This window comes from Hydractinia symbiolongicarpus, chromosome 10 (genome assembly GCF_029227915.1).
Source record: "Hydractinia symbiolongicarpus strain clone_291-10 chromosome 10, HSymV2.1, whole genome shotgun sequence".
NCBI classification, from domain to species: Eukaryota; Metazoa; Cnidaria; class Hydrozoa; order Anthoathecata; family Hydractiniidae; genus Hydractinia; species Hydractinia symbiolongicarpus.
The window spans coordinates 3973032-3999144 of record NC_079884.1 but is presented as its reverse complement, the minus strand read 5'-3'; the positions used below and the strand labels follow the sequence as shown (position 1 = coordinate 3999144).

General features: G+C 33.8%; 3 protein-coding genes across 4 annotated transcripts; 2 read left to right on the top strand and 1 right to left on the bottom strand.

Annotated features, from left to right (window-relative positions):
• Positions 1-1295: 1295 nt before the first annotated feature.
• Positions 1296-11220, top strand: LOC130612689 (neuromedin-B receptor-like). 2 transcript variants are annotated; one of them, XM_057434041.1, is made up of 3 exons: positions 1296-2364; positions 2930-2979; positions 10029-11220. In XM_057434041.1, exons 2-3 carry the CDS (start codon positions 2957-2959, stop codon positions 11107-11109), a joined length of 1104 nt encoding a protein of 367 aa, XP_057290024.1. In that variant the 5' UTR covers positions 1296-2364; positions 2930-2956; the 3' UTR covers positions 11110-11220. The 2 variants fall into 2 exon arrangements, with proteins under 2 accessions (XP_057290024.1, XP_057290025.1); XM_057434042.1 differs by lacking the exons at positions 1296-2364; positions 2930-2979 and adding an exon at positions 4247-4585.
• A 122-nt stretch (positions 11221-11342) lies between these two features.
• Positions 11343-14540, top strand: LOC130612811 (protein FAM166C B-like). Its single transcript, XM_057434162.1, has 4 exons — positions 11343-12322; positions 13048-13328; positions 13597-13730; positions 14285-14540. Exons 1-4 carry the CDS (start codon positions 12252-12254, stop codon positions 14402-14404), a joined length of 606 nt encoding a protein of 201 aa, XP_057290145.1. The 5' UTR covers positions 11343-12251; the 3' UTR covers positions 14405-14540.
• Positions 14541-15991: 1451 nt separating this feature from the next.
• On the bottom strand, positions 15992-24246 carry LOC130662837 (uncharacterized). The gene is made up of 12 exons (XM_057461780.1): positions 23784-24246; positions 22322-23105; positions 21685-21953; positions 20626-20916; positions 19950-20114; positions 19314-19656; positions 18560-18688; positions 17970-18100; positions 17702-17785; positions 17393-17429; positions 16647-16822; positions 15992-16259 (listed from the first exon to the last, which is right to left on the bottom strand). Exons 1-12 carry the CDS (start codon positions 24039-24041, stop codon positions 16008-16010), a joined length of 2919 nt encoding a protein of 972 aa, XP_057317763.1. The 5' UTR covers positions 24042-24246; the 3' UTR covers positions 15992-16007.
• Between the last annotated feature and the right edge of the window lie 1867 nt (positions 24247-26113).

Here is a 26113-nt window from a genome sequence, read left to right as displayed (position 1 = left end):
ATGGCACTTACCTGTATTAAGTTTCATGTAATTGTATTGAGACATAGGGTGTTATGTCATCTGCAAAGTTGCAGACATCGCATTCTTTTAAAATAAAAAAGAGGTCATTTAGATAAATATTGAATAGTATTGGTCCAAGTACTGATCCTTGGGGAACTCATTGTAATAATTCAGTCCAAGAGATTAAGGTAACATTTATCTTGGTTCTTTGTATAATCGATTAGTTTATAAATTATTTTCAGAGCATTCTTATCAAAGCCATATGCGTTTAATTTTGCAATTAAAAGTTCATGGTTTATAGTGTCGAAGGCCGTTGATAAATCTATTAATATAGCTGCAGCTAAACCATTTTTATCTAAGGACTCTTTCCGTTTTATATCAAAGAAATAATGCTCTCTGTGTGTTACAGCCTTTTCTGTAGCCACATAAAAATGGCGAAAGAATTTTGTCCATGTACGAAAGTAATTGAGTTTAAATTTGGAGAAGGCAAAGTTAACTTTGATTTTAGAAGTCACAATAGCGGATGTCTAGAGACTTAAACAGTAACACTGTTCTGACTAGTGATGCAACATTTATCCTGGACCTCCGAATAAGCTATTTTTGCTAAGCACTTTAAAATTTAATTTTACATCATCAGTTTAATTTTTTTGGATTAACTAATCTCGGTTCCAGCTTGGACTACATTAGTAGGGGTCAGAATGCAAGAGATGCTTAATTTAACTTGAGGCTGCGAAGCATAAACATCACAATAAAAGTTATTTAAAGTGTCAGACAAAACAAAAACTTAAGGACTAAGTAGGAGTTAAAGAGCTGTGTTGAAATTCAAGGAAAAGAAACTTGTCACATTCTCGGCCTTTAAATGTTTTTGACCATGTAGAATAACATACGGCAGCCGAAGTATAGGATCAGCTTAATATTAAATACCAGCTTTAAATGTCATCAATTTTTCCGAAATTGGAGAACATAATGGGCCCAAAAAAATTTCGGCATTAAAGTAATGCAGCAAAATTTTTTTGTTCGGCATCATCAAATGCACAATTTATGAGTTTTTGAGCGTTTGAAATTAAGTCATATAGCGCGCACGAAAAAAATAATAGGCTGTCTGTGTTTACAGCAGTTCTTTATCCGCTGTTTGATTGTTGATGGAAACAAACTTCGTCTTATTTTTGCGTAGGATGTAAAAACAGTTCAAATGGAAATCATAGAATTGTTAATTTATTGTGTTATAAAAAAGTTTATATTCGACACATGCAGGGCATATATTAAATATTTCGATTTTAAGTAGGGCGCGTGATCGAGAGCGGCGTTTAACAGAGGGTTGGAGTGAGGGGGGAGTAATAAACTTTTGTATTTATTCTTCTCTCTTGCCAATGGAATATATGTATTTTACTACATAATATCTACATCATCTACATATTTGCACTTGCAAGGGGGGAGTTTATTAGAGAGTGTACTTATTAAAAAAACCAACCTCGTTCCCAGGGCTTTTTAGGTTTTTTGTATTTGGACGTTCAAATATAAATAACCTAAAAAGCCCTGAGAATGAGGTTAAAAAAAAAACAAGTCGGAAAGTTTAATCGACACGATGTGTTAAGGGGGCGCTCATTGAAAACATTGGAGTAGTTGAACAATTTGAAGTTGTGGAGCTTTTTTATTAGCGCATGCGCACTTTAAAAAATATGTAAATTTTGTCCAAGTGCGCAAGCGCTAATAAAAAAGCTCGCGAGCATTTTACGATACAGTGGAAAATACAGTCAAAAGCCCTTTCAGGGTCAAAAAAGTTTGGGCCAATAAGTCATACAAAGAATTATCAGAGAACAACAAATCATAAAGAAGGAAGCTAGCTAGCTAGCTCATTTTGTTTTTGTGAAATGATTATGTCTATAGTATGTTCATATTTTTTTGCAAATTCTTGTGGTTTGATTAATTCAATTATGTTTCTAAAAGGTAATTGCTGGAGAAAAAAACTAATCCATCTTCATCTGAGTAACCAGCAAATAAACAGATAAGCGGGAATGAATAGATAACATTACACAAAAAAAGAATTGAAGATCAACATGTACATGTCAATAAACTTCACCGCAAGATAGTACAAAACAACATGGCTTTTATAATACTGACACATCCTGAAGATATGACGTGATTTATGCTTGTAGAGTTTATCATACAGTATGTAAATAAGAGATACAGACATTGATTAGGGCGCACCAACAATTAAATGGGCGGGTATCACTGCAGACAATGATTTCAAAGCTATTTTGGGTGTTTTTTGTATTTCTTTATAGCTTATATATTAAGGGTATATTTTCGTATCATATTCGTGAAAAAGCTAACTAAAGAAATTTATTTTGTGGTTGTTAGAAGGTTAGTAGTGACAAGAATTTTTTATTTTTTTCTAGTCGCTACATTTATTTGTGTATTGAATCTTGAAGCTCCAAGGTTGAATTTATGTATTCTAGGATACTCGCATTAAATTCGAGACCATGGATAATTAAGATTTGTTTTAATTGGAACTAAATTTTTCAATCCCTTGAGCTTCCTGTCTAAATCGAGGATCAAATTTACACTGGCAAACATTTTATTTCATTAAATCTATTTATGAAACTTTTTTTCTGCTAAACACAGCAAATGTCAACCCACCCAACATGATTTCTCTTTATGCAAAGACTTGCACAGCGTTCCTGTTTTGAATGATTTCAAACAATTTCCCAAATGACATGGTAAAATTAAAATACGATTAAAATTTAACTGTTTTTCTCACATAAAAAATCAAAACATAGATCGCATGTTGTTTGTGGTACGAATTTTCAGAGTATTTCAGAGAACAACTTTCTTGCTTGGAAAACTTTAAGACTGGATTATTTTTCGTGCTGTGTGGCTGTTTGTAAATGAAACAACTGTATAATCGAACTTCGTGCATTTTGTCTAGATATCGAGAAAAAACATTGAAGTAATAATGGCGCTCCATTCACAACACAGGTAAGCGAAAACATTTTAAACGTCTTTGGTGCTTAGCTAGATGTGTTTGTTTACCAATCTAGATTTGCGGTAGCACCAAACAGCTCACGAGCCTAATTTACTAACGTTCCTATTATCAGCCTAAAGAAGTGGTGCACCAATTGAGCTAAGTGTTAAGCGTCTGTTGCTCATTTATTACATCTTGCCAAAAACTCGTCATTTTTAACCAACGAAACATCTCGGACTGTATAAAAGTATTCATCGCTCCAAAATATTTGACGGTTAGCTATTAATTTTGTTGGAAAATTTTGTAACCTAGGAAAAAAAAGCGTCATTTTTAACCTTAAAATTAGTATTGTAAAAATCTCATCACATATCTCATAACATCTTTACATGGCAGCTGTCGCTACTTTTTGACGCCAGCCCTGAAAAAAACCCAAGGGTTGGCCCGTCGTGCATATTCCGGTCCTACAAATTATCCCCGCACATTTTCTCGGTACCATATTTCGTGTATCCTTAGCATTGAGTAGTTATACAGCTACCATTTTCAAAAAATACGGATAATAATAGAAGAGAGATTGATTGCTACTAATACTAAAAAAGGATTTTTGAGACAAAAACCTAAAGATTTGCTACTTTACTTGATCTCTCGAAAACACAAACACAAAAGCTATTTTAAAATACTTAAATACTTTTTTCTCCTTATATAAATCGGTTTATTACGCGCAAATATGACGTCACAATGTTACATGTCAACGTTAATATATTTTTTGATTTTTAAATCATCCGTATTTTTATATGAGTAACGACCGAACTCATCAGCCGTTCTTTTTACGGCTTTTTCAACTTATGTCGGCTACTAATACCGCTGCCGGGAGAGCCTTTCATCTTTCAAACAAAACTACCTCAGCATAAATACTCTTTTTATGTTCTGATAACAGTTCGTTCAAGAATATACAACACAGAACAGTAGAGCAAATTGGACACATAGAATGGTATGTGGGGATTTCTTAAATATTTTTAAAAAAGTAATTGTGTAACAAAATTAGAAAGGGCGTCCAAATAAATATATAAAATATATAATAAATATAAATAAAATATACAAGTCCGGCTCCAGTTTGGAGATACTGTAAGGAGAATATTTTCCTTGATTCTGTTTTCTGGCTTGTTTTTGAGAAAGCACTAGCTAAAAAAATGTTAAATTCGCGCCCAATCAAAGAATATAAAATCACAATATACCACGAAATTTTTGGATATATACCACAAACGAGGCAGAGAAACGCCGATCATATGTTGTATCTGTGCTGAGTATTTGTAGATGCCTATAAAACTAAACTTAAATAACGCCAAGGAAGGAGGGTGGTTGCTCAAAGCTATTTGTGATGTTACAAAAATTAGAGAGTGAGTCTATTATAAGTTAGTCGTTACACATAATTAAATTTTGATGTTGGGATATGTTCATTTTTTGTAAAAACTATTTGTGGAAAACAAAAAAGGAAGCTAATTACTGCGGACTTTAAGTTAACTTTTTTACAGTGTTTTGCAGTGTAATGGATTGCAGTAATTAAGTGTTACCAAATTTTCAAATGAACCTCTTTTAGTGGATGGGGTTCAAAATTTAATTGATGTGAGTAATTTATAACAAATGTTATACAGTTATCTTCCGGTAACTCAAACACCGGTTAACTCAAACTTTTATTATCTCAGGTCCCTTGAACTTTCAGTAATACTTTCTTATAAAAACACCGGTTAAACTCGAACCTTGGGATAACTCATTCGTTAACTCGACCCATTTTTTCGTTCCCTCTAGGCTAATGTCTTCTGATAACTCGAACTTTTTCTCGAGAAAAGGAAATCAAAGACTTATTTTAATCTTAGTTTTAATTTTTAATTTTTTTTAACTCCTAATGTATTATAGATAATATTGTTGTCTGTCAAGAAAAGAACAAGAGGAAATGAAAATTCAATTTGTTAAGTCAACTTATTTTTCTCGATACTTTGGAGGTTCGAGTTACATTTATATTCATATTCACACTTATAGGTTGGGCCGTAACTTGACCTTAAACGCTAAACATGAATGAGAAACTGTGTGACATGTCAAACTTTGATCTACTACCTTCCATAAAGTGATTAGAATAGTCGTGGTGAAATTTTTTGGTTGTATTTTCCTATAGCTTCTTCTCGTATAAACCATTTTCAATAATATGTGACACATAATACCTCACATATTTCTTTGGTTACAAAATCTTCATGACAAATGACGAAATTGGTAGCTATCAAGTAGCTGCACTTTGCTTGTTTTTGTGAGGTTGCCGCTAATGACCACGAACTTATTGTTACTAAGAAACAAATATTTCGTATCTAATATTTTGATTGTGAAGATAAATCGTAAAGCAATCTCTAAGGGCGTTATATAATTTTATAAATGTAACACTCTTCTATAACATGTCAAAGTGTTTGGATTTTTTAATGATCACAAAAGGACTTAAGACTTGTAACCTGAGCTTATTCGGTTAGTTTTAAAATCTTAACCCACATTAATTTTTGCAGACATCAGCACGACCGATTTTTCGGATCTTAGTGGGCCGTCGCGTTGATCATCCGTAATGCGGACATGACAGAAAATTCCAGTAGCGCATATTTAACGCTGTTTACTTGGCGTACACAACTGTAGAAGCAAAACTTTCGCAGCCCGCTGTGAAATATTGTGTCCAGGGATGCAGGAGTTACTTTCGAAAAAAGGCTCTAACGAACATTACAGCTCCTGATCAGTAAGGCGCGGTAGTAAGTAGTTTTTTTTATTAGGGACGGAGTTAAATTTGACTCGGTGTTAAAGGACTAATAAAGTAGTCTAATGTTGCAATAGATATAAGCAGCCCAGAGACTTGAACCCGGGATCGTTGCATTAGATGCACCACGGGTTTTTATTCACTAAATCGCGTTGTCGACAGAACTATTCGTGAGAATCCAGACAACTTTGGTGTTTCGACCTATAAGGCCTTCACCAGCGGATACCAGAACCATTGTTTGGCACTGCAGAAACTCTAGGGCAGCTCGAGTTATATACACTCTAATGTGTTTAGCAATAATAAGTGCAAATTTTATGAACAGGATACCATGACATAGCTATGGTGTATATATTATAAACATTTGCAGTGAAAACATAAATTAACATCACTTTAAGTATTTTTTAATTAGATAGTTTATTTATAGGAATATAACTTAACATTAACCTGTGCAAACACAGAGATAATATGTAAACAAACACAGAAAACCTCTTCGTGTTGATAATGGCCAGCTCATCCCTTGAATTAATTAAAAAACTAAAAATATAGATAGAAAGTTGAAGTTACACTTAGAACATGTTGGAAAAAAAATATAATGTATAATGAAAAAAAATTATGATGATCATTGCCACGTTTTTCAAAATTTAATTTAACTGCGTGCAAAATGCACATTGCGCCAACTTCATTCACAGGACTTTTCGCCATATCGGCGGGAAAAGCATTGTAGAGATTTATTCCAAGTAAGAGTGTCTACTTTTGTTGTTGTTGTGATAAATTAAAAAATGAAAAGTATTTTGTCAATCCACTAACTATTAATATGATAAAATTTTTGAGTGATAACTTGCTGATAGAGAATTCCACTTGTGTAATACACACAATATTACAATAAATCAAAAGTTTGACCTTCTCTTACGGCTCACGTCTGCACTACGGCCAACTTTTCAGACTCTTAACAATAACTTCAACAACATTATATGTATTTTGCAGAACAAGAACTTTTTGTTTGGACTAGGTGAGCATGTATAAGAAAAAAACTATCTGCACGCATAACTAAAATATTGCCGCACGTAGTGTAGTGGGTTCGTTTGCGATTTCCAGTTCTCAGGAGCGCGGATTAAATCTTGCTTGCTTCAATATATAAATGCCCTTTAGAATTTCATACTACAGTATTCTCTCTAATTAGCGGACACCCAGTGCATGAACAAAGTGTTTGCTATATAGAGGTGTCCATGTAAGCTCAAAATTTGAAGAAAATGTATACGAAATGTGTAACTTGAAAAATTAGCAGGTATCATGCTGGACTTGCACACGAAAAAAGAACAAAACACTAAATTGAACGTAATATAACTTTTTTTCGAAATAATAAACATGATTACTTAGGGAGTGTACGAGGTCGACATACCCATACTCATCGAAAAAGATTGGAATAAGTACCAGTACAAATCTTTTGCTAGAGGATATCATGTCTACATTAACATCTGGAGCCCCTTGGTGAGGAAATTGTTACGATGCAGGCATGAGCCATCTAACGAGGTGGACGGAAATGCAATAGCAATAATAAGAAATGATTGTTTGCAACACGAAAGCATTGTTAGACACATGCCACAAAACATATCAAAAATATGTTTCATGTTCTTGAAAGTTCCGAACACTTCGATTACAGCTAAGGTTTGTGGAAAGAGGGTTAATCGTGGAGATGGACATGGTCTGGAAAAATACAAGTTATATATAAGTTTTATGGACAAAAAAAGTTGATAACTGCAAAAGTCGATATTTCTTGTAAAGTTTAAGTGTTTAAAATAATTCAATTTTTCATTATTTTTGTATGCTGCTCCCTAATTTTTTGGACTGTCCGTTAATTGGAGAAAAAAGCCTATAGTTGCCATTTCGTGCAAAAAAAAAAAAATGGTCAGCTAATCAGAGTGTCCGCTAACTGAGTGTCCGCTAATAACAAAGTTTTTTATGAGATTTGACCAGAAGATGGCCAGTGCATGGACAAAGTGTCCGCTACTCAGAGCTGTCCGCCTTTTAGAGTGTCCGGTAATTAGAGACAATACTGTATAATAGATAATACTATAATATTATAACGGAGGTTTATATGAGAGATGGGACGGGACGTTTCTCTGGCTGATTTTGTCCCGCATTTATATGGAGAAAAGATTCGTCTTGAACGGTGTGTTTATATGGAAAAAACGTATTTGAGACAGGACCCCGTTTAGATCAAACAGGACGGGACGAAATTGACCCAGGACAAACATTTTCTATATCAACACAAAGTAACTTTTAGTATAATTATTGAGGAGAGCGGGCCCCGAAAAACCGTAATCATTCCCGCCTCTCAAGTAAACAGCCCCTTAGCTTGCCTTCCGTAAATATTTCTTTGCTGAAAGCGATATAACTAAATAGTAAAAAGAGTTATTAAATTGAATCTTACTGTAGCATGAGTATCAAAAGCCACACATAAGGCCAGCTTCATTAAATAAACAATACGCTGGTGTGTTTCTTTTTTGTTTACACAGCAAATAATACTTCACATCTGCTCTAAACAAACAACATTTTAATCCAGTGCGCCCGAAGTGAAATAAAATACCACTTGATGATATGGAAACTATTTCGAGACTGTACGAGCGTCACAAGCCGATTAACTATGAAAAGCTCTTTTGCGAGTCGAGGATCTAGACGCAGAACGTGTCCACGTTTTTTTCTAGCTATGCATTTCCTTCTTCCTATAATTATAATGCACTACAGGTGGAATGGTGTAGTGACTTGTAATTTTAAGGTAGCAGGTTCGAGTCCCAACTCCGTCGCACTTTAGATGTAATGTTGCTGGCCCATTTAGTTCCATCCACTGACTGCTAACCAGCTCGTGTGGCAGGTAAGGAAGTTAGAGGGATGTTATACGTATCTCCAGCGATAATGTAACATAGTTACAGTCAGAGGGAAAGAAAAGTCAGCAGCTGTAATGGAACCCTTTAAGTTTACCTTTATTCACTAAGTTAACATAAGTATATTTTTTTTGTGTGGCTGAATTTTTCAATTTTTTACCACGTTAAAGCCGATTTAATGAATTTTTTATCACTTTTTCCTCTTGCAGCTCAATTAAAAACTTCTCTCACCTCAAATAAGTTCTTCCGTCGCATTACTAACACGGATCAAAGTTTCTCTTAAGCATTCAGAACAGTTTTCGCCACACTGCCTTTGCCAATATCGTCCCTAATACACCGCAATCATTGGCGTAACATCATTTTTATGTTGAATTGTGAATTAGCGCTAATCAGAGCGTAAATATTACCAAAAAATCATCCCATTTTTTTTATGATGACAGTAATCCCGTTAATCCATCGCCGTCGCTTGAAAAATGCAATAAAAAATGAATCAATTACAGTTGGAGCTTACCAGACCTTCAATCAAACTTTTAAACCGCCTGTCATTATTGACGCTACACCCTTTTCTTATAAGTTTTATAAAAATACAAGCCTTAGATTTTGCTAAAAAAACCCAGCTAACTAAGAACAGCTTTAGACTTAAATCATTGTTTTAAGACTAAAAACCCAAGCCTGAATTTTTTATAACAAAGAACAATCTAGGCTGTAAAACCTCTTTGTAATTCTCTCTCAAGCTGATTTTTCCGATTGATTGAGAACAATTAAAGAGCTTCATTAGCAAATAAAAATCAATTTTTTCAATATACACAAATTTTAGAGGGTCATAACTATGAACAAAATGAGGCTGAATTCTGGAGTTTCGATAAAAATAGAAGAATCCATGCTTGATAAGGCTTGACAAATACGAGCAGCTCCAGTCGGAGTTTATTGGTTCCTATAAAAAAAGGTGTACTGCAGTTTTGAAAAACTTCCTAAAATAATTCGATAATTAATAAACGTATTCTCGGTTACAAATTTTGTTTACTTTACGAACATAAAAAATAAATAAAAAAAACACATCTCGTAATTTGGCATGCAAGTGTTTTTCACTTCAAGTGCGGAACAAACATCAAACAAAATAATAACACAAGCTGGGAGCCTTCTCATCAGAATTATTCACTCACTTAAATTCCCTACTTTAATATTTCAAAATGAACTGACTTGAGCGTGAGAAGCTTTTTGTTATTAAAGCGGTAATCCCTGTCATTTCGCACACAAAGGGGGTGTCATTTTTTGGTGTTTATATCACATACAACTTATAATAACAATACAGTACAAAAAATACCCCCGTCTTCAAGATACGCGCACAAGTAAATAAGAAGGCGGCGGTTTCTGACACTTTCACATTTCATTTTTTCAGCTCACTGGGTGTGCACCAATTTACTATTATCAATATGACTGGAAGCGATGGAAACTATACTGGCATTCCCATGGAAATCCTATTTTCTCCGGTTGACGTGGTGACAATGATTATATTAACCGGTATATTTTCAATCGGATTGCTGGGCAACCTTTTAGTAGTGTACATATTCGGCGTTAGATCACGCAACAACGTTAAGAGATTCGAAAGATTCCTTCTTATGCTTGGATTCATAGACTTAGCGTCATCCGTCATAATCCCGCTATCCTTTATGTATCTTACGGCAACGAAATTCCAGCAATGGCATTTTGGGGAAATCGGATGTAAGTTGATACCTTCTTTACTTCAAATCAGCATCACGCTTTCTCAAGGTGTACTTATCTTAATTAGTTATGAACGCTACCACACGCTGGTGAAACCTTTTAACGACCCGCTATCAAGAGGAAAAATCGGATTATGGATATTAATTGTAGTTGCGTTATCAATATTTTTTGTGCTGCCTTACATGAGTACATTCAGCGTACACGAAAACCAACAATACAACACCAAGACATGCGCACCAGACAGCGACAAAACAGGCATGTCGCTTGGGTCAGCTTTGTTACAAGTCACGCGTGACATAATTGCGCTGGGTGTTATGGGATTTCTTGGTTTCAGAATGAACCGCACCCTGGTAAAACAACACGACAACTTAACATGGAGACGAGAAAAAATGTCGAGGAAAGGAAGACGCCTTTTGAAGCTGGTCATTATTATTTTTTCGATTTTAACCCTACCGCTCGATATTTACCAAGTTATTTTCTATGCAGTGGTTCACTCAAACGTCCATATAAGTAAGAAAGGATATGAAATTATTGTTATGGTAAACACGTTTCTAAATTTAGTGCAAACGTCCAACTCGGTTGTTAATGTTTTTATCTATTCGCGCATGCACAGTATGTTTACTGTACAGTGTTGTATTCAACAGAGAGAACGACACAGTCGCCGAAGGCACAGTAGTCGATGGGGAGAAAGTTTTTGTACCGAGACTGAAGTTTTGAACGGAGAAACTAAAAGAATGTCAAAAATGCACAAAGTGTAAGCGTTCTCACGCAAAACAAAATAAACAATACGAAAAACTTTGAGTAATAGCTTAAATTTATTACGCTTGTTCCTGGAATCTTGTAAATAATTTTTTTCTGTAAATACAACTTTAAAATTACAAGTTTGTTTCTTCTAAAACTATGCCAGCCTACTTTTCTGATAATAGATTTTGGGTAACTTGTTAAAGCGCTGTTTAAATTGGATAAGTCAACTTTCCTTATCGAAAGGTACAGCGCACAAAAAATTTGGTTTTAAAGGTTGGATTTAAAACGATAGAAATCATTGCTGAGTATTCGCGACCTTTTTCCAAAGTGTCTAGTGAATTTAATACATCAAATCCAGGGTTATTTACTGATTAATATCGGGACATTTTCGGTTTTTTGTTTGACTTTTACTCTTAAAAAATGTGTTTTCTATACCCTAAAAGTAAATATACAAATAGTCCATTCAAGTAGTTTTAAGAAACTGGTTACAAAGTGTTCTGCGTTTTCAGAGCTTTTTAAAAAATTAATCTTAATTTTAGGGTTCTCAAGGCCACTTGTTCCAATTTAGAGCTTGAAGGTTGTGCTTTGGGGAGTTTTTTTTCTATTTGTGCTTCTGCTGAGGGAAAGCTTTCGCATCCAAACTCGCTCCCAGTGTCTCTGTCCGCTTTGTGTTATCGGAGTGTATGTTTCAGCATGGGTGCTTTTCCAACTTCCGTGGAATGTAAATGCAAGAAAATGGATTACGTGTATAGGAAGTAACAGCTATCGACATTATAAATATTTTTCATAAGACTCACTTCGATATTTGAGACATTGTAAAGTAGTATTAACAGATTAATTAAAGTGAGTCTGACCACGTCATTCCTGTTTGTTGAAGTCATACCTCATTGTAAAATTACATGGTTTAAAAAAACACGATATTTTCTGTGGTTTGACAAAAGCGCTGCTTAAGTATCAGTACAGCTTATTTACTTATTTACTTTTAACCGAATAAAGGGAAACGGCTATACAATGCTACCGTAGTTATTCTATCATCTTTATTGGCGTTAATTTGTTATGATCTCGTTGCCTTAGTTTTCCAACCCTTTATAGTGACGTCACATATGACGTTTTATGTTCTTTTATTACACGCTAAGGATCCGATCACCAAGAAGACATGTCAACTGCTTCGCAAGATTGGATCACAACTCACGCCTACACATATCGCACATCGGACATCCCGCCAGGGTAAGAATGCGGGCGCATTTTTTAATTTCGAGTTATTATTCTCATTTTTTCTTTGTAATATTTCTTTTTCTCTATTTTTTTCTTCTCTAAGCAACATTATTTCATTCTCCGAAACCCTAAGATTAAAGTTGAAATAGCGATCATATGTGGATAACAGCCTTAAAAGCTCACCCGATAACAACACAAAACGGGAGGAGGTATTTGATTTTTAGATATGGAACTAATTTATACTTACCACCCACTGTTTGCATGCAGTGCACTGAACTGTCTAAATGGTAATTAGTTTTACACGCGAAACCACTTACAGATCAGGTTTTATAGAGCCAACTTCGTCCCCGGGTTCTTTTATATTACTAAATTACTTTATATTTGCACATTCAAATTAAGTGACCTAACAAGCCCTGGGACGAAGTTGTCCGAGGTATTTGAAATCGGTTTGCTATAACTGATTAATCTGTTGTTTGTTTTGTGTATATATAATATATAAATGAGCTTCAAGCCATGAGAAAAAATAGCCGGTCTTAACTTCAAATGGTTCTTCTGACTGTACTGACTTTAGATTTTAATTTAAACGCGTGTATTGTAACTACCTATTTGTTATTTTAATAAAACGGCGCGGAAGTTTTTAATCAACGCAACCTTGATCCCAGGACCCGTTCTCTTTCTGAATATCGGCGAGACCTATGTATAAAATTGGAAATGGACTGTTTATGTTTACCTGTTAGTTACACTGGATACATGCCACAACAACGATTTTCATACGGAGACACATACGGTAACACGACGGCCGCTCATTTTCAAGCACGTAGAAACCATGTCTTATTATCAGGTGCGATGCAAACTGCCAAAGAGTCCGAACCATCCCTGGTAAAGTTTCCCACTGTGTATTCAAACGACCCGTCTCTTGTTCTGGCTGAACGGAAAAGGTCACGTGAACGATGGATGGCAGCGCTTAGATACGAATTGAGTGAAAAAGAAATGGAAAATTTTCTGAAGGTAAACCTGAGTAATGAGTAAAGTTTTCTTTGTAATACTTTTGTGTGCCTAATAATCGATTATTTTTTTAAGTCAAATTCCCACTTTCCCCGAAGCACGATGATTTTTAGGGACTGTACGACTGCTTCTTCGACTGAAATTTCCTTTATTTGACAGTACCAATAACCTGGGTAATGTATTTCATATACATATATATACAGGAGAAACGTGTATGGACTTTTTTTCCGAAAGCAGCACTTATTATCAAAGTCTCGCTATATAAAAGAAAACACATTTAGGTATGCACGCAAAGGTCAATATTCACACATGGAATGGATTGAAACGGAAAACCGCAATTTATGAGTTTATCGTTGATAAAAATATTTCAAAATTATTTCTTTTACCTGGAATCTGTTTGTATTACTTTGTAGAAGTATGCCAAGTTTTATCACTTTAGCATAAGTAATTCCGGAAACATAATTTTATAAAAACAAACAAAAAAAAAGCAAAAGAAGCAATCAGATTTTATATTACTAGTCATTAGCCTGTGGAAAAATCCACGGGTTTGCCCGTCCTTTTTATACCGCATTGCGTGCGTCTCGCTACCTGCGCAGCTAAGCTACCATTTTGCGTGACAGACAGACAGACGGACGGACGGACAGACGTATACGGGTATTATGGTATAGATTGTTTTGGCTTGGTCAAAAAAAACAACAAATACTAACATCCAGGCTATGGAAATGGTGGTCTACTAATGGCTAAACTTATAGCTAGTGAAGCATGTCAAAAAGGTACAAAGAATTTGCAAATTGACGTCAAATTTAATACAAAAAGTTTGAAGTTAAATTTACTTACTAAGTTTACCGGCGACAGAATAATGCTGACGTTGTAATCTGTTTTCAAAACATTACCCGCCCTTCACTCCACACTGAAGAAACTTAATCTTTGAAAAACCAAACTTATTTATTATGACCGCTGTTACTTTAGAGTTGTCAAAGACATCGAGAACACTATCGAGACAACACGGGGACAGTTGCAAGAGAAGAAGAATTCTTGCTACCAAAGTTATCAGCAGAAAATAAACAAAACGAAGAAAATGTAAAGTAAGTAAACATAACGGATCGTGGAGTAAAAATATTGTAAATTATGAGGTAGTTCTCGGTAGCTCACAACATTTCTCCGATTTTTCAGCTATTTTGGGCCAAAATCTTACACTTATTGGGACCTTGGCCTAAAAAAGTATTTTTGATTAAAAACATTCTGATAAAAGAAACTGTTTAAATTTGAATGAAACTTGTCAAATTCTTGTCAAACGAATATAGTTCATATGGAACTTTGATCCTTAAAATGCTTGACATTTTCCTGATATAAGAAAGTGCTGATATTTCTGATTTTTTGAAAAAATATTTTTCGACAGAGTAGACACTGAGTAGTACACATTTAATGACGCTTCTATCTTTATAGAAAATCGACATTATCGAGGTTTGAACAAAAAGCTGTGTTGACGAAGAAGAAAGGAAATTGTAGACAGAGAGCAATCCGAGATCAATTTTTTGAGATAAGATAAAAACAGTAAAACAGTAAAAACAAAGAGTTTCCAACTACGAAAAACAATTTACAAGGAACTTGACTTCTCATATTTTATCTCCCTTTTTCCCGGCCTTACTAGCGTAAGTTTTCCTGTCAAGATAAATAAACAGCATCCCGTTATTTTTGATTATCTAGATGGTGGCCAGATTTAACGCGTTTTTGGGTGTAATAATGCAGTGCGATGAATATTTTTTAAAACACTGCATGAAACTGAAAATAATAATAAAAAAAAAATGTTCAGGACAATATTAAGCAGATATTCAGCAAGGTAAAATCGGATATCCGTAATTATTCACTCGAGCTTGTGATATTCGACGACGTGCAGCGGAGTCGAATATAAACGAAGCAATACTTATTAATTGCGATATCCGATTCTACCGCGCTGAATATCTGTTTTATCATGCACCATTGGAAAGGAATCATTATCTAAAGTGGCGAACCACTCCATATTTTATTTTAGTTTACTTTTTCTTGTTGTTTTAAAACGTTCGCGCTTGTTATTTTCAGCTCTCCATCTGATTGCTTATCCTTTCTGTACTACTATCGAGAACAATAAAAGATGGAGTGCGATATAATATATCCTTTGTTTGATAACTTTTTTAGTTTTAGTTTTAACTCTCCATCTGATTGTCTTGCATGTAATTTTTTAAAGAAATTATATATATAAAAAAAATATAAGTGCCGGAGAGACTATCGAATATCTCGAGCAGATATTTGATATCGGATATCTGCTGAGATATTTTTTGGATATTCACGAACATCCAAAAATATTCTGTCAGACGCTTCCGCCTGAGGCGAATGATGTTTAATATGCCAGTTTAAAACGGCGAACCATGTGAAATTTGCAGAATTTGGAAAATAAATTAATCATTTGGTTTCTTAAGCACATTCATTGAAATTTTCTCTGTAAGCTTTGTAAAAGGTTTTAAATATTTCGATTCGCAAACACCTTTACGTCATAATTAATTTCCTGGACAAATACTTTTTCTGGGCGCTGATTTAATTTTTAAAGGTGTTCTATCAAACTGGGACGCTCATATAAATAAATACGTTAATTAGGAACGCTCCTTCGTTGAGAGTAAAGGACAAAAAAACGACAAAAACTAGTTTTCAAATTAGCTTATTTCATTTTGACAAAAGCTTCATACTTTTCTTTTAACAGATGTCCAAGTTCATCATCTGAAATATTAAGTGTGTCTTTGCATTTGTCAAGCATGCTCGTTTTGTCGCCTTGTAAATACTTTACAGAATCCAATAAAGCAAGTAGAACATTCATCAGGAGGAGAGACATATTTTTTTTCATGCCTTCATCAAACATGGCGGATGCGTACAGGAGTTGCTCCAACAAGTAAAGAGTGAACTGGGATGCTATCTACATAAATAAAAACATCGAACTTGCTTTTATGAACAAAATTGAACTTGCTTTACACTTGAGCTCTTTGGGATAAAGAATAAATATGTCTCAACACTCACGTCTTGTGAAAAACACTTTACTTTAAATTTTAGAAAAGGAAAATTATTCTTCAGGTTGTCGATATACGTTACAAAAACACGGAAAATACATGATGTGGATAACATTTGATTGCTAATGTTCTAAACACGACAAGATCTACGTTACTATCATAATTCTATCAGGTAAAAGAGTTTGCGGTTTTCAATTTCAAATTCCAACGAAATCTCAGGAGAGTACAAAAGCAGTGAAACAAATTAATGAAACTAAGCGGGTAAAAAAATATTTCCACAGCGAACCTCAACTTACCAAATGGTCGGTCATATCTTTTGCATAGTTCACAAACAGATGAAGAATTGTTATGAATTGATCACAGTTGAGTGCTACAGTACCCTTGTCTTCATCGTCTGTTGCTTCACTGTACAACGACACAAAACACTGAACGAATACCAACATGGCGAAACTCATGCCGTGAAGATTCGTTGCTATAAAAAAATTGTAGCAAAGCATGAAGAGACTTTATATAATCTTTTAGTGTTTTTAAAGATAACTTTTGCGTATTCTTTATTGCCAAGCAATTGGTGGTGTTATTTTGCCTTGTATAACATAATAGAGCACAACAAAATATGTTCAACCCCTATTTAACGCCAGAAAAATGTTTTCTATTGTCGACAATTTATAAATTACGAAGTCTACACACAAGTCTATACAGTCATGGTCAAACAAACAATTTACACACAGGCATGGTCAAACGAACAATCTATACAGAGCCATGGCCAAACGGACAATCTACACACAGTCATGGTCAAACGAACAACTTACGCAGTCATGGTCAAACGAACAATCTACATACAGTCATGGTCAAACGAACAATTTACAAACAGTCATGGTCAAACGGAGAATCTACATACAGTCATGGTCAAACAACAATCTACACAAAGCCATGGTCAAACGAACAATCTACACAAAGCCACGGTCAAACGAACAGCCTACATCAAATAAATCAAACAACATATAAGTAGTGAGCATTTAATTTTTTTAACCAGTTAACTTGCCTGTTTGGAGGTCTTCACTAAAATACGTAGATACATTCTAAAACGAAGATGCAACAAAAGTTAACGTTCTTTGTATATTCCTTGTAAGTAATAAAATTTACAATTATTCGTGATATATTCATCTACGTTGAACTAAATTAAGCGCAAAATGTAGACCATTCGATTTTAAAAATTAAAATAATAATCCCCTTTCAATCAATAGCTATTCCCCTTTCTTCTATCAATTATATAAATAAGCACTCTGTATTTCTAATAAACGCCCAGTTTAAAAGACAGTAATGAAATTTGGGATTTTAAAAAAAATCACACCTGCAGTTTTTGATGTCGTACTATCTCATTTAAGCACTGTATCATCCTATCTGCACGGAATTTGCTGACGTTAACAGAAAACATCTAAAAAGAAACGACAAATCATGTATCAATGATTTAAAGCACACAGCTGAATTAGTGAGACAAAAACACAACGATGGTACTGTTACACACAGCTACAGTATACAGGAAAAAACAAGCAACACGTGTGGAGGAGATCGTGTGAGTGTGAAACCAGGAAGGGGAGAGCAATTCAAACGGAACATACAGTGACGGCAGATTGAATGATACATGGTACTTCATCATCAGCATCAAACGCAGACATGCTTTCAATAAAATGGGTTACGTGTTGCATTGATATGCACGACAGTTGAAACAAGGCTAACCATTTATCAACATCTAAAAGACGAACATACAAATACGTATTTTAATTTAGATTTTTAAAGAATTAATTTAGAATAAAATAAGAAACACTAGGCCCTAAGAGACGTTTGATTAGTCAACTTACAGTGAAACTGGTACGTGTGGGAAAAAAACAAAATGTTTTTTTATCAACATCATATTTGGATGTTACTTTTGCCTGCTGTACAATTTATTATTTCATACAAAGCAGCTGATTTTTTGGACTAATTTCAGCTGAAAATAGCGTTGAGAGAAAATCAATGGCGTTACATTGGCAGATTTCACGAAAGAATGCATCTAAGATAAATGGTTTTGGCATTATAGCAGTATAATAAATGATAATTTTCGCGAAAATTAGTTTGCTTAAGGAATTTTTATTGCTTAATGTGATTTTAGACGAAACAACCCTAATTATAACCATAACCATATTATAACTTTGTTTCAGAGTTATTTTACCTTTAATTTCTACTGATTTCCATTTATCACAACTGGAACAAACTTCGAGAAGGGATGAAGGTACAGAAAACAGAAAGCCATGTTTATGTAATGAAAATAAAGAGACAAAATAGAACGCTTGATACCAATCTATGAGAGAAAAAAATTGAATTTGTTAGGTTGCTTAAACACAAAGAGGTTAACTTCCCAATTAGCTGTTTTCAAGATCTTTCACTACAGGTTAGGGTGAAAGTTTGATCCATGAATGAATAACAAATGACAAATCTTCCAATAAGACACACAGTTTGTAAATAAATTTCTTACTAATTTATATCTCGTCACCAACAAGATGAAAGACAATGGTTTTGGGTGGGTGTTTCCCACGCTTAACCCTGGGTGGGTGTTTCCCTTGAAACCGTTACAATTGGAGTAACAAAGCTTATACACCTTGTTTTAAAGGTTGCTAAGGGCTGAGGCTGTGATTTGGGTCAAAACTTAACGACGGACCAGGCTCAAAATTTGGAAAGTTAAGAGATCAAGGCTCCAACCTAGATGATGTAACAGGAAACCTTCAGAATAGGTCTTTACCAACAATGAAAGTCGTTTCTCTACTAGTGTATAAGAAAAGTGAGTGTCAATATTTTTTGTAAAAATTAAATATTACTTCTTAGCAACTTTGATGCTAAAGTTAACATTTTTGCCTCAGCAACTGAGGCTAAAATTAATTTTCTTATAAAAAACAAAAGTTAATCGGATTGTACAGTAAAATACCTACCACATGCTGAAAACATTTCTTTTATGGAAGTGAAAAATAATGCTTTTTCTTCCAATGTTGCTGTCTGAAAATTATACTTTAAAAGATCGACAAGATTGATCACACAAACGTCTATTAGCGCTTCTTCAGGGTTCGAAACAAATTCTTTTTTTCTCAACAAAAGCTCCAGCAACAAGAACACTCTTTCAGTTTCTATACCTTCGCTTTTAAAATTATCGATGCATTTCTGAAGCAACTCTAACGTTGTTTCCGATGGTAGAAAAACTTGTTTTTGCAGATTCTCCATAACGAACATATCTAATATGTTGTGCGTTATTTTATGTTGATGACATGCTGACGTGTGCTAAAACAAAGAATAATAAAAAGATGACGCAGTGACGTAAAAAACATGGTAATGATTTTAAAGATGTGTACTTCTGCAAATGCAGACCACATTGATGATAGCAGTGACGACGATGATGACAATGGCGATGACGAAAAGCAAATATAGGCAACTGTTATTATTGATGCATTCTTGGGTATACTAAATCGTACCAAAAGTTCTTGTAACCGAAAAGTTTAAATTATAATAAAAAAGGTTTATATGAGATGACATGATGAAGAAACAAATATATATATATATATATATATCTTTACCTTTAAAATGCCAAACACTAATCCACGTAGAGACTTTATAGTGGACTTGCTGTGCTGATGTTTTGTGTACAATGTTTTTATAAATACAAATGCAGTAGGATATTGCAATAAAGTTGATGGTTCGCATTGTTTCAACTGCAGTAACGATGGTATTGCAGTGATAGCCTGCGTGTAGAAAAGATATTTGACGTTATGTGATATTTCAATGCTATTATCTCAACCCTATTCTTGGTTTTATCAATTTAAATTTGACTACTTTATTTTTTATATGCAAAAAGTTGGTCTATTAGGATGCGGCTAAGATCCTAAAACTTTAATTAGAAATGACACATCCTTAAAAGGAATTTTTAGGGACCGCGTGCAGAACAGGCTAATTTCCTCACTTTTCAGTATTGGATTTTTTCTCACAGACGACTGATATCAATCCTGTTTTTTTTTAAACAAAGACTTTGACCAGATCTAAATTTATCCAATGATTATAAAACAAGGGTATCAGTTTTTATTTTCATTACCGAACTCTTCTCAGCATACACAGTAACGATATATGCTTAATGTTTACTTACGAAAAAACGAAAAAGTTGATTTCATTTAAATTGTTGGAAAACCTTTTCGAAAAAGAAAATTTTTTCCCGCAGGAGGTAAAGATGTAATGATCTTTTACCAGTCTAAGACTCACCTTTAGAAAGACAGTGTACTTTAAATTCCCAGAAAATATTCGATCTATTATTTCTTTGATCACAAAACCAGGTGATACCACGCACAAAGAAGCCAGCCTTGAAATTATCTTTAGGTCAGCCTCATCGTCGGTCAGTTTGTTAATGACTTCATTCATGTCTGCTTCGAATCTTGTTCTGCTTTCATCACCAAATAAAATGGTTCCTTCGTCACCTTGGTAATATTGTTGACATGACGATATAACACAATCACAAAATTCCACAGAAAAATACGGTATGCATTTTAGGAGAACCTGCGCAAATAATTACGTTGTAAATAAAAAACTGACTCTTAATTTGATTTTGGGCAAAGCCCAGAGGCAGACCGAGAAAGACTTGGCAGGAGGTTATAAGGACAGACTTGATACAGAGGAAGTTGAGTTTAGATCTAACACAGTCTAGATCAGATTGGAAGAGGATCATTAATATACCCCGTCCAACCCATGCTAGCATGGAAAACGGACGTTAAGCCGAGAATGATGATGATGATGATTGGAGACTTTTTTAACGGGGTCCTAAGACCATTTGTCAAAAAAGCATTTTTCGTTAACAAATTACGTTGTCCAAAATTATCACAACAACATAAATATTTTGTGTTATAAAAGTTTTAAGTGGATATGCCTCGAATACCATACAGAAACGAAGTTTTAGGCCCACAAATCATTTCTATTGATGATCCAATATGCGATGTATCTGTCAGTATGCAGTAACAATCAGAACGAAAACAATGAATTGAATGTTATAACATTTTAGTAAACTTGATTAGTTCCCCACGTGACCAACCACGCACGTGATTATCTATGTCCGTACGTTTGCAAGATACTTTCCCCCAAAACAGTGAAACTGTACATTAAATTACTGAAAAATTTTTGTTAGAATGAAAATGTTTAAAATTATTCTGTACGGAAAACTTAGTCAAGTGGACCTAACCACAGTCTCTGTAAGAAACTGATCCCCTTTTCTTAACTAATAGATTTTCAATAAAAAGTGCAATATAAAAAGTGCAATAAGTTCCCATTCACCTTTTGTATGCATCTTCTTTTATGTTTATGATGTTCAGATATCAACTTCATGTAACGCTGCACCAAATTCACAGAACCAAAGTTGATTGTAAAAACACACAAAGTGGATATGTACACATCTGTATATTTCTTCACGCAGTCACAATCCAACAGCCAATCAAATGCGTCCCTGTATCCATGATATAATTTATTCACGCGGATTAAGGCACCAGTGAATTTTTTATCCTTGTTTTTTTCTTCCTTCCACAACGAGAAGAGAACTTCGTCATCTAAAAAAATTCTGAAATTCTATACAAATCCAAATTTTTTTCCGTAATGTCAGATCTGATGTGAAAAATAATGTTTTATTTAGTTAGATTTATTATCATATAGAGTTATTATTAGTAACCCAAAGCAACAATGAACAAAAGCAAAGACTGCAGCAACAACAACAACAAAAACAACGACAACAGCAACAACAACAACAACAACAACAACAACAACAACAACAACAACAACAATAACAGCAGCAGCAACAACAACAACAACAACAACAACAGCGACAACAGCAACAACATTAATGTTAAAAGACTCATCTAGAAAGATTCCATGTTAAGCATCTCCACAACTATCTTCAACAAAGTTTGCTGCAACTTACCTGTTTCAAGAAAAGCCTCACACATGTTGGATAAATCTGTCATATTTGTCTCATCACAACAGACGTACTTCACAAGGTTATTGTTGGAAAATACAGCTGAACACAACTTCAAAACATCAGCAAGAATTTCTGACAAAATTATATAATCATCTAACTTTGATTTCATGTCATTCAATATGAACAGATACGTCCTTAATTTCATTACAACTTTTATGATCGTGTCACTCAAGTCTGCTTCAATTATTTCCCCATTCTTTAGTTCCTCGAGAGAGTTATGGAGTGTCAGTAGTATTTTTGTCATAAATCGAATAAATGATATATCAGAACATAGTTTATCTCCTTTAATTTCCTCCAGAGGCCTAGTATTGGTAGTTTCAAGTATCGTTTTTATTTTCCTAACCTCCATATCATCTACTTTGTTTAATAACGAAACACAAGGGTAGGAATTATCGCCGTATTTATCAAGCTCCAACGACTTTAATACTTGCGTGCTGGAATGTTTGAGGGATTCTAATAAATTATCCAACAAGTAAAATAAATAGCAGCATACCTCATCAGGTAACAATGAAGAAGCAACATTGTTTACGTAAAGAACGTTTTTATAAAACGCATGAATACCAGATGAGTCTACTTCGTGACATGTGTACATGATATTTTGAGAGTGTGTAGTGAATGTCTCCTTTGCTAACGCTTTCGTGAAACGCTTATGCTTTTTTGTCTGCAATACTTTGCATAAGTCCTCTAGTAATTTGTTTTTGATCTGTTCGGGAAGTAGCAACAAAATCTAAAGTGATGAGAAGAAAATGTAAAGCATTTCGACCTTCTATCAAATTTGTTCTCTGATACAAAAAAATTCAGTCCTAACTTTGCAACTCTAAAAATCGATGAAGAAGAGAAGACATGTTAAGAACGGCATTTATAGATGTTCAAGTTAAGGAGAAACAATATAATGACGTCACTAGGGTTAGAAATGATGTCATTTTGTGATAAATAAATATTTAACAAATACATCTACTTAAACACTCATACATGCATGTCTGTTCTTTTTAAAATTACCTGTGTCAAAAAAATGCAAAAACGTTCTAAAATAAATTATTTTCATTACAAACCAAAATTAGTTAGGAAAAGTCACCAAATTTGAGCACTCAGTTACATGTTGAACAAAAGTTTTGTCTAGTCAAAGGGTCTGCAGGTATTTTATCCCTCAACTCCCCCTCTTCTCTCCTGCGTCTCTATTGGTGCTAATAAGGTTAATAAAAAATTGTGTCACTTTTGCGATTGATTAACTTTCGCCTACCTTTGCTAAACTTATTTATGCAATTTGTTCTAAAAAATACAAATTGCGGAACTTAATTTTTCGAATAGGGTCAAAATAGCCAGAATAATTTCCTTTAAAAGTATATTCTCTTATTGCAAAAAAAAGGTTTTCTCTAATAGTTGTAGTCATAACAGTGAGACATACCTGACAGAAATCTTTTTCACACTTTAACATTTCTACAACACTAACCACAATCGATGACGTAATCTTGCACTTTTCTCCCAAAGTAAATTTAATCTCACTGTATCCATTGTTAACAGTTTGCAACCAACATTGAATCATTGAAATGATAAACGTATTCCATTGCTTCTTTGTTGTTAAATTTCGCTTAATTTCATCGCAGGTATCGTTTACACAATCCGTGGCATCAATTGACAAGTAGTGCACTAACTGTCGAAGCATATTAAATATTTAATGAAACTATAAAATAATTACTCTAAATTATGCCACTTATTTGATCAATAACCAATATTAGACTGGTAATAAATATGTCCAGGTAATTTTTTATGAAAAGCGCATCCTTGTGAGTGGATGCTTTGCATTTTTAAAACTTTTGTTTCTTATGAAGATAAATTGAAAATTAAAATTTTGACAAAGCCTGGGTGCTCAGTGAAATAATAAGTTTTACGTTTATCCAAGATGGAACATCATTCTAAATTTTACTTTTATTAAAAAACCTTGTATGTTAGAACTGATAAAAAAGATTGTTATCTTTTTCTCCAATATTTCTTGTGCAGGATTAATAGCTTTAGTTGATTTGAACAATATTTGCTTGTTATAAAAGATACAGTTTATATTTATTACTACAATGGCATGTAACTAAATTACATGATTAGGAACAAAAATTAATGTCTAACTGTAAATTCATAATTAGTTTTGTGTTAAAAATCTTTAAAGTCAATAAACTTCACTTGCATCAATTTATTCATTTAGTACAGCACAATATTGCAAAGTAATAGTGTATGCTTCTCGCTTGAAACAAAAATATTAAAAGTGGTTTATTTTTTTATTTCTTTTGTATGCCAAAATCTCTTTTAACTCCAACCGTTCTATCGAATAGCGAAGGGTGCGGAAAACTTCCAGCTTTGTCAACAAGGAAATGAAATTGGTAGCCTTTAAGCTTTAGTGGAATCTGAGTCATCTTTCCTAGAAGAATTTACAGCAAAAATATTAAATACATGCAGTTCAAAGCAGATTTTTATCAAACGCCCAAAGAGTTGAAGTGACTTTTAAGTGTTTCAGGGTTAAAATTCTGTGTGAGGATAAAGATTAAAACGCATTGCAAGGTTGTCTTTAAGGAAAGTGCTAACATAAATGGAATAATAGTTATCACAGTACACAAAATCTTAAATTATAAATGTTATAGTCGTCACTTAGGTCATGTGAAGGTAAATTTAGTTTCACATGTAAAGATTTTGCTTAGATTTTGTCTTAGCTTAAAAACTGAACCTTTTTGTGTCTAGGGCAAAGAATTTATAAAAATAATGTCTACACAATACCCTTAAAACCATTAGGTGCATCAAATATTACCCCTTCCTCAGATATCCGATAGTGGTACTTCCCTTCATAAACATAAGATCCAGTAATTGTTAGCAGCTTATTCGGATTTTCGTTTCAGAAAAATTGTCAGCTCCGGGCACAAAGTGCAGAACGAATTCCAAGTCAACGTAAGGTGGGTCTTTTTACAGAGATATCAGTAATTTAAATAATAACAAAAAACATTTACCCGCCCTAGGTTGAATCGCTGAAACATTTCGCACATCTATCGCAAAATTCCGAATTGTTCCGATTGGTGTATAGGTTGTAAATAAAACCTTTTGACTTTCTTTTAATAGAGTAATTGAGGAAACAGACCTAAACATCAAAACATCAAAAAATTATTGTAAACATTGGGCAAAATATATGAAGAATTATATTTTGAGTTCCTTCTTTTTTTGAAAGCCAATGTTGCAGACTGATTATGTTTAGTGGTTGGTGGCAGAAATATTGCTCCAAGAGCCTTGGAAAAAGGGGGATAATAAACTAATAACAAGATTATAGAATGACATAAGCATAAAAAACAGAATAAAAACACCAACAAATTTTTCCTTTATTACATTTTTTAACTTGATTACAAAAAATAATGCCTTGTGGTAGTTGTTGGTAAACTTTAGAGTCTTTTAGAAAAATATTACCAATGCAATTTATACAATACAATGAAAACAAAGCAAATATTTCAAATGTGGAAAAAATGCTGTTGCAAAAATTAGTTCATATTTTTGATGGTAAGAAAAGTTTTAAATGATTGCACATCGATGTATACTACACTACATATAAACAACACAAAACACTCACCTAAAACAATACATGTAAGTTGTGACCAACATTGCGCAAGATGCACCAAAAGAAAATATAGCAAAACCAAGGCGGTACTAAACACAAAACAAAAAAAATAAATTTAACAATTTATGTTGCATAATTTCAACACAATGGTA